This window comes from Aquarana catesbeiana, linkage group LG08, assembly GCF_042186555.1.
Source record: "Aquarana catesbeiana isolate 2022-GZ linkage group LG08, ASM4218655v1, whole genome shotgun sequence".
NCBI lineage: Eukaryota > Metazoa > Chordata > Amphibia > Anura > Ranidae > Aquarana > Aquarana catesbeiana.
Genome location: NC_133331.1, coordinates 109,529,225 through 109,544,194, shown reverse-complemented (window position 1 = coordinate 109,544,194; position 14,970 = coordinate 109,529,225). Strand labels below are relative to the sequence as shown.

The following is a 14,970-nucleotide window of genomic DNA, read 5'->3' as shown; positions in this document are numbered from 1 at the left end:
AGTATATCTAAAGCCAAAACTTTGTTTTTCTTTTGGAAAGAGCAGGGAATGGTTGAAACCCCAGTCAGGTTTTTCTGTTGCCAGCTGTGCCCCATTCACAAGTGGCTTCCCTTCATTTACGAGTTCTGTAGAAACCACAAGTGAGGGGACATATCTCTACTAAGGTAAATTCCTTCTTGGACTGTTGTTACAAGAACATATGTCACCATTGGAAAATTCCACAGGTATTTCTTTTCTAGTGAAAACTCCAATTTTAGATATTCCCTCGCTTTTTGTCTCAAGCCTCGTACACACGATGAGAATATCAGACGAAAATGAAGAGGTTACTGAAATTACGAAAATTCTCGTACAACAGAATACAACTTTAGTAGTGGTGTAATGTGTTGTATTGTATTGTAATCTATCCTTTTGTTTCTGAGCATGCATGGTCTTGGTCACTCGATTTTTTCAGACGAATACTGTACTGGTTAAACGAAAATCGTTCATTCTGGTATCGTACAAGAAACATTTTCATGCTCATCCCTTCGGACAATTTCCCATGAACTGGTGTGATCGGCTCTCAATAGCTGTGTACTAACGTTCAGATTACTGTACGCTTGCTTCAAAATTGGTATTTTTTTAATCAGATTTTCTCATCGTGTGTGTAGGATTGGATTATCTAACTAAGTGTTTCTCAACTTTTAAGTCGAGGCACCCTTTAAAATTATGCACACTCTCAAGGCACCCGATTCTAAAATGTAAAAAACTAAATTAATTTTTACTAAAAGCAACAGCACCCAGACATATATGACACTTTAGAAGTGATTTACTCAAAGTAAATACACATTTGCACACTGGTACTGACTAGTATTCTAATGTGTCTCTTCTCCCTCAGTTTCTCTCCCTCACTCAGCTAATGTGTCCCCAGTACTGACTCAGAGGGTCAGGAGAAGGGAAAAACAAAGATGCTATGCAGGCACCTGATGTCCTCTTCATCAACCAATGATGTCATAGAAGGTTGTAATGATGCACAATGAAAACCTGTGACTTTGTGTAACTAAAAGACAAGCCTTATCCACCCACTGCCCTGCATACAATTTGTGGACAATTTTTAGGCATTTTGCCAAGGCACCCCTGAAGAAACTTGAAGGCACCCCAAGGTGCTTGTTCACCCTGGTTGAAAAAGACTGGTTTAACTAGAACAGGGTGGTACCACAACTTTCACACCTCCCATCCTGGACTGCCAGCATCTGGCTTGTTACATTCCATGGTGCTTGGAATAAGGTATCTGTGCAACTGTGGATTTATAAGTGAGATATATTTCTGACATATGTTAGAACTGGCTTGTTAGAAGTGGCTTGGAAGAGGCAAGAAAAATTTTCAACTTACTCAAGTTCAGTTGAATCTGACCAACTACTGTCATAATTTTATAATTCTAAGTTGGTAAAATACAGTATATGTTTTAATGATCTTATCTCATCATACACTATTCAACTTCATATTTTGGCTGGTAAAGCACAAATATTGAAAGTCGTTATTTAATCCAAAATGGATCCTTTCTCTATATGAAAGTATTATTGTTAAATATCTATTGCTTTAACCTTTTTGAATATTTTACCCAAAGGGAGAAGATTACAAATCCGCATGGCGCCACTCCATGGCTGTCTCTTGCCGATAACTATGGCCATAACATTGGTGTCACCCCTCTAAACAAGCAATACTAGGCAACTATAAAGGGCAAATATAGTTGTATAACTGTTACATCAGTCATCTTTTCCAGTACTCTGACAACGGGTATTTCAGGTTTCTGACAAAAGACCATGGAGCTTTGAAAACCGTGTCTACGTTTCAGGTGTTTTCCTACTGTGTAAAGCTTGGCAAGTCCTCCAACCTGAACATATACTTTGCTTCTTCTTCATTACAACAGGAGTTTTCCATCTATCACACAATTAAGACAGAAATCTGCTGGCAACAGCTACTGAGAGTGAATTCAAACAAGCAATGTCTGTCTCAGCCACACAAAGTGCCTTTTATTTTAACTGGTTTATGAAATGAGGGAAAGAATCATCAGGCAGGTTATAGGCTATCCTCAGGTTTCCCACGCATTGTGTTATGTGAAGCCTGAGCACCTAAAACCTTCCTATGCTCAAACAAAACCTCTCTACTGTATCTCATTGTGATAGTTAAATTAAACAAGAAAATATGTAGCTTTAGGTTTTGTTTCATTACCTGAATCGAACTATAGGTTTGTGTTCTACGCAACTCTCTCTGCATGCACAAATCCTGATTTCCTTAAATATCATGTACTATTCATAGTGCAGGACTTTGTCACCTTTAAGTGTATGTCAAGCCAAAAACTTTTTTTCCAAGTTTTGGATAGGGTGGAGAAGGATTAGTACTCCTGTTGGGTTTTTGCTGCTATCCGGGACTCTGTTGGAAAGTTTACCTTTACTTCCTGCCCTGCTGTTGGGAAGTTACAAAGATATAGACAACAAAAACCTGACAAGGGTTCTAGCATTCTCCTACTCTACTGAAGTGAAATGTTTTTATTTCTGTCTGTGCTGAAGAGTTCCCCTCACTTGCTATCTAGTTAAATGTCTTCAGCAAAGCAGGACGTTGGGTATAAACGGATACCATATGGCAGTAAAAACCTAACAGGGTTTCTAACCCTTCCTCAGTTTATCAAAAAACTAAGAAAACAAAAGCTTTGTCTGGATATACACTTTACTTTCAATATTTTTATTGATAAAGAGCAAAAAGATTTACAACCGTAATAATCATTATCTGTAACAAATTGGGATTTGAACATTTAGAACAATTTTACCCTTAAGGGATGTGACTTTCAACAAGTATAACAATTAGAAATCCTATTATACGCATCCACAGTAAAAAAAAAAAAAAAATGTACATACACTTTAAGACCCCTTTCACACTGGTGCATTTTTCAGGCGCTTTTGGGCTAAAAATAGCGCCTGTAAAGCGCCTGAAAAACACCTCCCCTGCAGCCCCAATGTGAGAGCTCGAGTGCTTTCACACTAGGGCGATGCGCTGGCAGGACGTTAAAAAAAGTCCTGCAAGCAGCATCTTTGGGGCGGTGAAGGAGCGTTGTATACACCGCTCCTGCCCTTTGAAATGAATGGGCACCACTGCCAAAGTGCCTGCAATGCCTCCAACGGCACTACGGCAGCGGCACTACACGGGCGCATCGATTGTTAGTGGGGGTTAAAAGCGCCCCTCTAGTGGCCGAATAGCGCTGCTAAAATGACGGTAAAGCTCTGCTAAAACTAGCAGCGTTTTACCGTCAACACCCGCCCGCCCCGGTGTGAAAGCAGCCTTAGGGCTCTTTCACACGGGGCGGATCAGTGATGATCTGCCCCGTGAACACCCACTTGCCGATCCCCGCTGAGCAGGAAGATGACAGGTCCGTCGCTGCACACTGTGCAGCGACGGACCTGTCAGAGCGCCGCTCTCTCCTATGGGGGATAGGATTATGACGGACCGTAGAGTCACCCGATCCGATCCGAAAACGGATGGAAAGGTAGGGTTTTCCTCCGTTACACTTTTTCGGATTGGAGCGGGTCGGATGTCAGCGGACGTTCATCCGCTATTCCATAGGGATACATGTATGTCTGTTTTTCATCCGAAAACGGAAGGATGAAAAACGGACCACATGATTTTTTAAGGGATTATTACCTTTTTTGGATATTACACAGGTGAACGTCTGCTGTACCCCCGCCACCCGTGGCTCCTGGGATAGAAGTGTCATCAATCCCAGGAGTCAATGGGCAGCCTCCGCAATACAAGTGTGCCACGCTTTGTATGAAATGTGCATGCGTGAGATCGGGTATCCTAGAAGAGCTACCAGTGGGCTTCAGATGCCCAAACTGAAGATGGGAGCGCGCATATTAAGGAGGTGACAGTGACTAATTTGCACAACTATCTAACAAAAAAGTTAATTTACTACATATTTTTTTAAAAGGCTGTAACTCCGCTTTAAAGGCCACACAGAAGCAAAAACGCTCATTTAGTCTGGACGTGTCAAGAGACGTGTCGTATATGTTCTGCAATCATTTAAATTTGCTTTCAAGCTTTGTTATTTAGATTGACAACTGATCATTTCCTCCCCTTAATGATCTTTGATGTTCCTGCACATTAAATTAGTTGTCAACCCCCCCCCCCCCCCCACCTCCCTAAATTTATCAAGAGGGAAAGATCAGAGGAAACCCTAACGGAATGACATTTGTTTTGCTACAGCCTTGTGTATCAGAAACAATTGCCATTTTTTTCAATTAAAATACTGTTTTTACCCTATTTCATCCTGTGGTCGATATCAGCACTGAAATTCTCCTGCAACCTTTTTGCAGTCACTTCCTGTCTACTGGTGACTAGAAACTGCCGAGTGTCATTTTTCAGGACAGGTTTCCTTACGGTAAGAACATGCTTGTTCAATATGTATCAACATGGCTACTTGTACATACAACAATGCCCTCATGTCGGGACTACCAGGTATTATTCTAATGAAAGCAGAAAATTTTAACATTTAGCATTATATTAACACATTAAAGCCTATGAGATTTTAGTAACTACAGTATGTTAAGTGAATGCCTGTATATCCACATGCTTGTATAACATATTACAAAGTTACTGGTATTAATAAAGATAGAAATACAGTGGTGCACCTAGCTAGAAAAATCAAAAATAAGTTAGTACTGTTAGTACAAATGCAGCAGGCAAAAACCACACACAGATCCTTATTATCACCTTGCATCATACACTGGAAGAGTAGAATAATAGCTGCAAAATAATATAAAAAAGCAAAACAAAAATCATATAATTCAGCATAGAGCAAGCAAAAGTCATGTTAGACTATATATCTACATGGTACTGCAAAGGAAAGAAATGCGACTCTGCTCCATGAAAGCTTAGGACAAACAAATCAGCACCGCATATACTGTGGTAATCCTCTTAACTTTACGAAATTAAAAAAATATATATATTTCTGCTCTCTAACCATTCATAATATGAGGACCCTAAAAAGGGACACAAGTACCCTCCGGTACAGCGAGACTTTAGGGGCGAACAAAAAATATATTGGTGTATCATAAAATATCATTTATTAGAAAGATTAAAAAACATGTATAAAAAACATGAAACAATTAATACAGCACTTTTGGTGCATAACAGAAAACACATTTTCATCATATTATATTGTTTACACATTCCAAAGATGAATATAATTTTCCTCCAATTAGCCTAACATGTTTCGGGAAAAAATCCCTTCCTCAGCGTTTATAGGAGATGATATAATATATTCTGAAAAAGAGGGTAGGAATGGTTTTAGAAAAACATCTTTCAAAGCAAATCAACATCATAATGCATGAGCATAACCAGCATATGTACCAATTATTGAAATATGAAAGAATATATTTGTTTTTTACATTTTTAAAAAGACAATTTTGCTTGGAAACCCTAATTTTGACACTGATTGTCCATTGGGACCGATGGACCCCGTCTTTGCTGGGAACAGCCCTCACAAGAGTCCCCACAGGACGGCCGCCACAACACAGCCACAGGAAAACCCTAAGAAAGGATGAAATGTCTTAGTAAGATTAAATTTGTATATATACACATGAGGATTGTGTAGAAATATACATAAAAAAATATATCATATAGGTGTTTTTAAAGGGTAAAATTTGATATTAAAGTGGTGTTCCGGCCGAAATTATACATATATATAAAAATACCCCTATAATACACAAGCTTAATGTATTCTAGTAAAGTTAGTCTGTAAACTAAGGTCTGTTTTGTTAGTTTATAGCAGTAGTTTGTTATTTTATAAACTTACAGCAGGCCGTGGCCATCTTAAGTGTGGGCATCTGAAGCCAGACTGTATTTATTTATTTTATTTATTTATGGTACTTATATAGCGCCGTCAATTTACGCAGCGCTTTACATATACATTGTACATTCACATCAGTCCCTACCCTCAAGGAGCTTACAATCTAAGGTCCCTAACTCACATTCATAAATACTAGGGACAATTTAGACAAGATCCAATTAGCCTACCAGCATGTCTTTGGAGTGTGAGAGGAAACTGGAGTACCCGGAGGAAACCCACGCAGGCACAGGGAGAACATGAAACTCCAGGCAGGTAGTGTCGTGGTTGGGATTTAAACCAGCGACCCTTCTTACTGCTAGGCGAGAGTACTACCCACTACACCACTGTGTCGCCCATATTTCTTCCTGGATCTCATCCTTGCAGATCTCGCACATGCTCAGTGCAGCACAAGCAGTGTAATAGGTTTCGGGTCAGGTTTCCATAGCAACGGCAGTGTCAGAGGAAGTTGCCGCCCCTTCCCTGAAGGCATTGCAAACAGGAAATGATGCGATGGGCCACGGCCGGGGAGGAAGAAGTGGAAAAATGAATACAGCAGATATACAGTAGGTGCTGAGAAAAAAAATGTAAAAATATCCAATTCGTTTACAGTGCACAGTTTAGTGAGGGATGCTGAACAGTTGTAAAAGTGGGTGGAACTCCACATTAAATGGGTTATATAGTTTTTATTTTCAACCCAAAGATGATGTTGTTTGCCACAGCAGCTCACTTGAGCAGTTTAATAAGAGTTTACAAATTGGAGATTGTTTCTGTATGAAACAGGGAAGGGGGGGGGAGCAGGGAGAGAGGAAAAGACAGGTCAAGGGGGGAGAGAAAGGGAGGGAGGGGAAAAACCAAGGGCGCAAAGGAAAACCGATGTTTCATACATTTGAAAATATCCAGTTGGAGAACAGCAAGAGCAGAATAAAAAAAATCCTGATGAGCTAAAGACAAACCTTTTTACTTGCTGGAGATATGTGACCATTCGTGGATAGATTGTTCTTTGATCTGAAGGGCTTAGACTGAGCAGTGCGCCAGCTGTGGGCTTAAAAAGCCGCCGGCGCATGTGCAGTGCTGTTCGATCGTGTGGTATCAGCAAGGTATGTTAGTTTGTATGGCGTAGTCGTGTACGATGACGCGGCAACGTCATCACGTAGCGACTCTGAATAAGAAGACCGAATCAGATGCTCCTGAGTGAGTCATCCCAATGGGTGAGTCATCCCAATCCCATCCCCTTCCTCCCCTTTCCTGTTTCATCCATTAAGAAACAATCTCCAATTTGTAAACTCTTATTAAAATGCCCAAGTGAGCTGCTGTGGCAAACAACATCATCTTTGGGTGGAAAATAAAAACTATATAACCCATTTAATATGAAATTTTACCCTTTAAAAACACCTATATGATATAATTTTTGATGTATATTTCTACACAAACCTCATATATATATATATATATATATATATATATATATATATATATATATATATATATACACACATTTAATCTTACTAAGACATTTCATCCTTTCTTAGGGTTTTCCTGTGGCTGTGTTGGGGCGGCCGTCCTTTGGGGACCCTTGTGAGGGCTGCTCCCAGCAAATACGGGGTCCATCGGTCCCGATGGACAATCAGTGGCAAAATTAGGGTTTCCAAGCAAAATTGTCTTTTAAACTAAAAAACTAAAAAAACAAATATATTGTTTCATATTTCAATAATTGGTACAAATGCTGGTTATGCTCATGCATTATGATGTTGATTTGCTTTGAAAGATGTTTTGCTTAAACCATTCCTACCCTCTTTTTCAGAATATATTATATCATCTCCTATAAATGCCTCTGAGGAAGGGATTTTTTCCTGAAACATGTTAGGCTAATTGGAGGAAAACTATATTCATCCTTGGAATGTGTAAACAATATAATATGATGAAAATGTGTTTTCTGTTATGCACCAAAAGTGCTGTATTAATTGTCATGTTTTTTAATCTTTCTAATAAATGATATTTTATGATACACCAATATATTTTTTGTTCGTCCCTAAAGTCCCGCTGTACCGGAGGGTACTTGTGTCCCTTTTTAGGGTCCTCATATAATGCATATTGGGATGTTGGCAACACCCTTTTGAGAATAGTACTTCTCTTTGTGGTTCACCACTTATACTCTAACCATTCATAAAACCTTAATGCACACAGAATGTTTTTTTTCCTCCCCTAGCCATCTTTGCTCCAGAGGATGAAAAGACGCAGCTTAAAAAAACGCATCAAAATCTGTGTCTTGCATGCACGTTTATGCGTCTGATAGATTGCATTAATTCGTGAACAAGCGCCCCTCTTTTGAATACTCAACTGATTTTTTTTTCCTGCTTCTAAATGCTCCTGCATCTAAATGCCTGTAAATGCCCATGTGTGCATGGACACATAGGCTAACAAAGAGGGGTGTTTAGAGGCAGAAAAAAAAAAAGTCAAACGTCTCTAAAAGTAGTGTTTTTTGATGTCCTGTGTGTATGAGGCTTTACAATGAGAGTACATTGTGTTCACACTGCACAGTACATCTTGCACAGCACAAAACACTGACTGTCCACTGCACTGCATTGCTTTAATGTATCGCTTGCCTTTATTTATTTTTTTTACTTGGTAATCCTTTGCACTGCAACATGTAACATGCTGCTCTGCAAAAAAAGATAATGTCTGCATCATTTTATCACAACAACACACCAACACAGACACAGCGTGTTGGTGTGAACAGGCCCTATACAAAGCAATGCTATTTGCCTCGTCTTTGGGTTGGGATTGCATTGAGAAAAAGCTGCCAAATGCAGCCCACGGTGTGAACCAGTTCTTATAACATAGTACCCCCATTAAAAGAACAATGTTTGTAATTTTTCTTAAAAAAACAAGCCTATATAACCGATGTATATTAAAAAAAAAAAAAAAAGCAGCGAGGGAAGTGAACCTAAGAACCAAATGAGCTGCCTAATTTCCTAGCTAGTGGATTCTAGATAAGCATAGTGTGTCGACTTCTAGTTGGACCCTGTGGGAAACACTGACATTATCTTCAGCATTGTTTTTTGGTACTTGTGTCATATAACACTATAGGGCTTCAGTAATGTGAAGGTCAAACGTTTAATAACCCCTAGAAATCAATCAGAAAAACTTTTACTGCTCTGACTTCAAAAAACAGAAATCAGATTGGTTGCTTTGAATTACTGCACTAGGCCAGCACAGTTTTATGGCATCACCCAATTATAACGTGACCTACTGTACTGTTCCAGAGGAAGTCTAAACAAAACTTGTTAACAACTGTGGACAATTTATTCTCACAGAATGAATTTTATTTAAACTAAATATAGCTACTGGCATTGCTTTTTATTAAATTGCTAACATTTAATTAAAATTAAATGAATACACCAACCAATGCAAATGAGAACAATAAAGTACATTTACAGAATAATTTACAGCGAAGAAGGGATAACCAATATGGCGTCCAATTACCTATTCAGTAGAACAGCAGAAAGTTTTATCCTAATCTTTAATTGCCTATTTTTTGACATTATGACTTTGCAATCTAGGAAATGTTTTAAATGTAAAAGGGAAATAGAGACAAAAGTAGCCGTGGATTGTGTGTAAACATATAGAAAAATGAACACTGATATAAAATCAAGAACATTTTTAGAACAATGATTACAATTAATATAAGCAGAGATTACTGCGGATAATAAAATACTACTATTTTTTGAAAAATTGATAAAAAATGGTCAAACAAAACTCCAAATGCAAACTCGACCCGTATCGAACATTCTTCTTCAGGAGGACAAGTGAGTAGAATCAAAATGCTGCAACCCCAACACTTCTTCTTAAGGATACATCAACAGGTAGTATAACTACACCATCCAAAGGAAGACCTCTATCACATAATGCAGATAATGGAAATTCACATGGAGAAACAAGTTAAACTGTTGTTCAACAAGTAGTGTAGTTTCCAGCACATACATCCTTTGATAATGTGTCAGATCCTACAATACAGGAGATCAACAGTCCACAATAAATCTTTAAATAACTACTATAAAAAAATCAAGAAGTGCATTCCTGCAGGCTCCTCCGTACACTGAAGGCAAAATAAGTCTTCCACATATAGCATATTTGGTAAAGTAGATAAGGAGATCATCAAGGCATAACATTTGTGATCTCAGGTTTAGCCATAATAGATATATCCAATGAAAATATACAATTTGGATAAGGCTCAACTTGACATGATGCATGTTATGCCTTGATGATCTTCTTATCTACTTTACCAAAAATGCTATATGTAGGAGACTTATTTCAGCTTCAGTGTATGGAGGAGCCTTTGGGAAGGCACTTCCAGATATTTATAGCAGTTATTTAAAGATTTATTGTTGTCTGTTGATCTCCCGTACCATATGATCTGATACACATCAACTACTTGTTGAACAATAGTTTATCTTGCTCCTCCATGTGAATTTCCCCTATGGGATAGAGATGTTCCTTTGGATGAGGATTCCATTATACTACCTGTTAATGTATCCTTAAAGAGGTTGTAAATCTCCATGCAGTGTTTGTACCTATAGGCAAGCCTAGATGCCACTCCTGCATGCGCAGGAGTGACGTCACTCGGCTCCGGCCAGTCACACAGCCGGAGTCCGCGGCCCCAGAAGGAAGACCAGAGGAAGATGGATGCGGCCTGCAGTGGGGACGGCGTGGGCTTTGTTTGCAGGTAAGTACTCATAATGTGCTAGTATGCAATGCATACTAACACATTATGCCTTTACTTTGCCGGGAAGGGGGATTTTTTTTTTGTGGAAGTGTTTACTTACTCTTTAAGAACAAGTATTGGGGCATTTTCATTCTAGTCACATGAACTCTGAAGAAGAATGTTTGAAACACGTTGAGTTTACATGTGGAGTTTTTTAACCATTTTCCATCCAATATGAACCAAAAATAGACATATTTTCTTATCTGCAGTATTCTCTACTTACGTAATTCTTAAACATTGTTGTAATAAATTTCTTGATAGTATGCCAGTGTTGTTGATTTTTCTATATGTCTACACACAATCCATGGCTATCCTTTTCTCTATTTTTATTGTAAACATTATGTGGATGTAAACATATAGCACACCTTATCAATCTGGAAACAACATTTAATTATATTCTTTAAAAGGGAACATATGTCTGCTACATGGCATTGTGTCTAAGGCTCAATTCCAATGCTGGACTCTACCATTGCCTGACTCTTGGTGCCAACACTAGACATGTGACATTATGGGGTTGATTTACTAAAGGTAAAAAGACTGTGCACTTTGCAGTTGCCCTCTTCAAGAGCAGTTGCTCCAGAGCTTGGTAAATGAGCAGACGCTCTGCTGACTTCTATCATCCAATCATGTGCAAGCAAAAATGCAGTTTTTTTAATTTTCCTTGCACGGGATTGGGTACCCTTTGCAAAGTGAAGCCTTACCTCATTTAATAAGCTCTGGAGCAATTGCACTTGCAGAGGGCAACTGCACTCTGCAAAGTGCACAGTTTTTTTGCCCTTAGTAAATCAACCCCTATGTGTGATGCTGCAGAGGTGTCTTCTCCCAAAACTATCAATACGTGGGCAACAGCCATCTCCAGTGCTAGATTTGTGGTTTCTTCTGTCTTAGATATTAGCTATCCATTTATGCTTAGTTTCCTATTGAAAGGCAATCACCATAACAAAATATGTAGCCTGTTAGTGCTAATAGCTATCTGAAAATGCTAGTTGTTAGGTGGTTATTCTGGCCCAACTGCTTCAATACGTACAAGTATGTATGTGAAGAAAGTCAGAGCTCCTGAGTGTTATGCTTTTGACTGGTCATTGATTCAAAGTATTGATGCCAGAAGGTCAGCATGATAGCCATACAATTAACATTTTCAGTACATAGTCAGCAATAACAGACTAAAAATTGCCCTATTGATGGATTTTTTTTAAGGCTATGCTATACAAAAGGTTACTTAATTACACTGCTGCAAGACAGAGAATCATTACTAGTGTCCTACAGCTGACAGGAGGGTTGATCACTAACTGTAGAGGCCAACAATAATCCTAAATGGTCAAGCAATGCAACAATTACTTGCATTTATTGCAGGTCCCTGCAACTCAGACAGTATCTCACATTCAGTTGAGATAGTCACTCAGCCCTGGGCATAATGTAGCATTCGCAAAGTCCAGAAATTTTATCAGCAAATATCCCATATAGCTAAGTCTTTATATAGACCATGTAGATACCACATTTTAGTAAAACCATTCTTACACAATACAGCTCATTTGTAAACAAATTAGAAATGGTAGAGCTCTAATTTACCTTCAAGTTATGTACATTTCTCCTAATGATATTTTTTGGGGTACTAGTACTTGTTATGGGTCATATTTACCTCTTCTGTTTAAGTTCATCTGTAATTCCTGAAGATCACCCAAAATAAAGTAAGGGCAGTCTCCATGTTTGGACTGCTCCCATCTACAGTCACATTTCTATGGCTGGAGAGCATGATCAGACATATTTTTTTCAACTTACCCAGAATGCACTGGACTTGAGACGAGATTGACATTGTCCAGCGTGTCCGCAGCCCAGCTATAGTGTCTAAGTGAGTCTGAGTCGAATTCTCTTGTAAATGAAAGATGCTGCAACAGACAATTTTAAAGACTGTTAAAAAGCAGGACGGATATAATTTTTTAATAAAATAATACATGGAATGCTTAGAGATCAAGGTTATAATCTCAGGACTGCCAAGCTAAGTGAACTTGAAGCTTTCCCCAATGATTTCTGAGCAAAAAGAAATTACAGTGGAACCTCGGATTGCAAGCAAGTTTACGAGCGTTTCGCAATAAAAGCTATTTAGAAAAAAAAATCCTGGCTCGATTTGCGAGTGTTGTCTCGCAAGACGAGCAGGATTCAAGACAGTGGGGTGTGCAGTACCGCATCTGGCCAGAGGTGCGGGGGTGCCGGTGACGCTTGGAGACACTAGGTTCCCGAGTGTCTCTGCTGCCCCCGCACCTCTGGCCACATGCGGTACTGCATACACCAGCAGTCACTGTAGAACTAATTATCTGAGATTCCTATGGGGAAACCCGGTTTGATATAACAGTGCTTTGGATTACAAGCATGATTCTGGAACAGATTATGCTCGTAATCCAAGATACTACTGTATAACTTTAAATAAAGGTATTTTTTTTACACTGGAAAATAGAAACTGAGGGTTAACAGCACTCTACGATGTGGTCATATGTGCATTTTGAAAGATCCATGTATGCAATATTTGAATAGAATGAGTGGAACTTCAGAAAATTTCCTAAATATGTCATACAATAACCACACACAATTACATGCAATCACCGTCCAACCTCATGTATAATTAGTAAGCAGTTGAGACCAATGTTAAAAACAATTGCATTAAAACTGAAATACTGTTTTAAGCCAGGACCAACATCAGTAAATATAAAAAGGCTGTTTACAAGCCAGGCCCATATGTTTTGCCATGTCATAGATCAATATGTCTTCTGTTACTATCAGTTATAGTTCTTGATGTAACCACTCAGCTTAAAGTGATGAAAGACTGCAAAAAAAATTGGGCTCTTTAAACCTGAGAATTAGATAGTAGGTTGTAAATAGTACCCTCACAAGGGGTCTGGCACACAAGCAGCAAAATGTTAATTTCTTTTGATCTTTCCCCTCAGTCCTTATTGACATGTGCATTACAATACACAGACTTTGCCAGCAGACATCTCTATACATGGCCCTTGCCTGACAATGAATGACTGAGAATTTGCAACTAGTCCACTCAACTGGTCATTCAGCTGAGCTTAGAGAGTTTAAGCTGAGACTTTATACAATTAAAGACTAATATAAAAGCTGCTCTCTTCTATGTGCAAAGAATAAAGACAGCTTATCATGCTCAGCGTATTTCCTTGAAGAATGTAAGGCATGTGCATATAAAGACTGAATTCTGAATGAGTAGGAAATTCTCATGCTCCACAAGGATAAACGTGTGTATACACACCCAAACACACACACACACACACACACACACACACACACACACACACACACACTGTATAAATGTAAACTTGCAAAATATACAGAGTTAATTTAAAAATTAAAATATGCAAAGCTAAAATCAGAGTTTGGCCACAGTACACATAAGGCCTTGGTGCCCAACCTGTGGCCCAGTATCAGCATGCTGTCATTTGGCACTTATTTGGGCCCTTAGGACCCCTACAGGCAGTTATACAGTAGTACCTTGGATTATGAGCTTAATTCGTTCCAGAAGCATGCTTGTACTCCAAAGCACTCGTTTATCAAAGCAAGTTTCCTCATAGGAATCAATAGAAAATCAGAAAATTCTTCCAGTGTCACTGCTAGTGTAAGCAGTACCGCATGTGGCCAGAGGTAGGGGAGACACTCGGAAACGCTCGGAGACTGGTCAAAGACGCTCGGAAGACACTCGGGAACCGAGCGTCTCCGAGCACCTCTGGCACCCCCCACCTCTGGCCAAATGCGGTACTGCACAACCCAGAGGCTTAAATCCTGCTTGTCTTGCGAGACAACGCTCGCAAATCGAGTCAGGATTTTTTTAAAAAGCAGCTCGTATTACGAAACGCTCGTAAACCACGTTACTCGCAATCCGAGGTTTTATTGTATTTACCTTTTGCGCGGAGCAGTCCCGACCCTCCTCTTCTCAGGTTCCCCTGCCAGTGCTTTTGGCCCCTCCCCCCTTCCAAACGCTCCCAGAGCAAGCTGCTTCTCTCGTGAATTTCTCCAACTGCTGTGTCCCAGCCAATGAGAAGGGAGAGACCTGGGAGAGCTTTGGCTCTTGTGCACATGGCTGAATCGGGATCAGGCTCAGGCCAGTATTAGGGGGGCTGCAGAGGAAGCTGCACATATAGAATGCATGAAGGTGAAAAACCTTTATCCTTTACAATCACATTAGGTGACTAGCTTCATGTGATACACAGAGATGAAACAAATCCTCCTACATATGTTATATCTCTGTATCTGCAGCTCTCTCCTTTACATCTTCTAAAACACCCAGATCAAAGGATTTTTCTCAGCATTAGAAAGAGGGACAGGGATCTGACGTCACACAGAC

General features: G+C 39.4%; 1 protein-coding gene across 33 annotated transcripts in view; it reads right to left on the bottom strand.

The window, feature by feature from the left end:
* Positions 1 to 14,970, bottom strand: part of ANK3 (ankyrin 3) — a 902,861-nt gene that overhangs the window by 87,715 nt on the left and 800,176 nt on the right. For 19 of the 33 annotated variants that reach the window (XM_073596276.1, XM_073596279.1, XM_073596287.1 and 16 more), the window contains 2 exons: positions 12,399 to 12,505; positions 4,741 to 4,773 (listed from right to left, as the gene is read on the bottom strand). In XM_073596276.1, coding sequence (XP_073452377.1) covers positions 4,741 to 4,773; positions 12,399 to 12,505 — 140 coding nt within the window. The remainder of the gene's footprint in view (positions 1 to 4,740; positions 4,774 to 12,398; positions 12,506 to 14,970) is intronic. The other 14 variants (XM_073596275.1, XM_073596286.1, XM_073596271.1 and 11 more) reach the window with 1 other exon arrangement.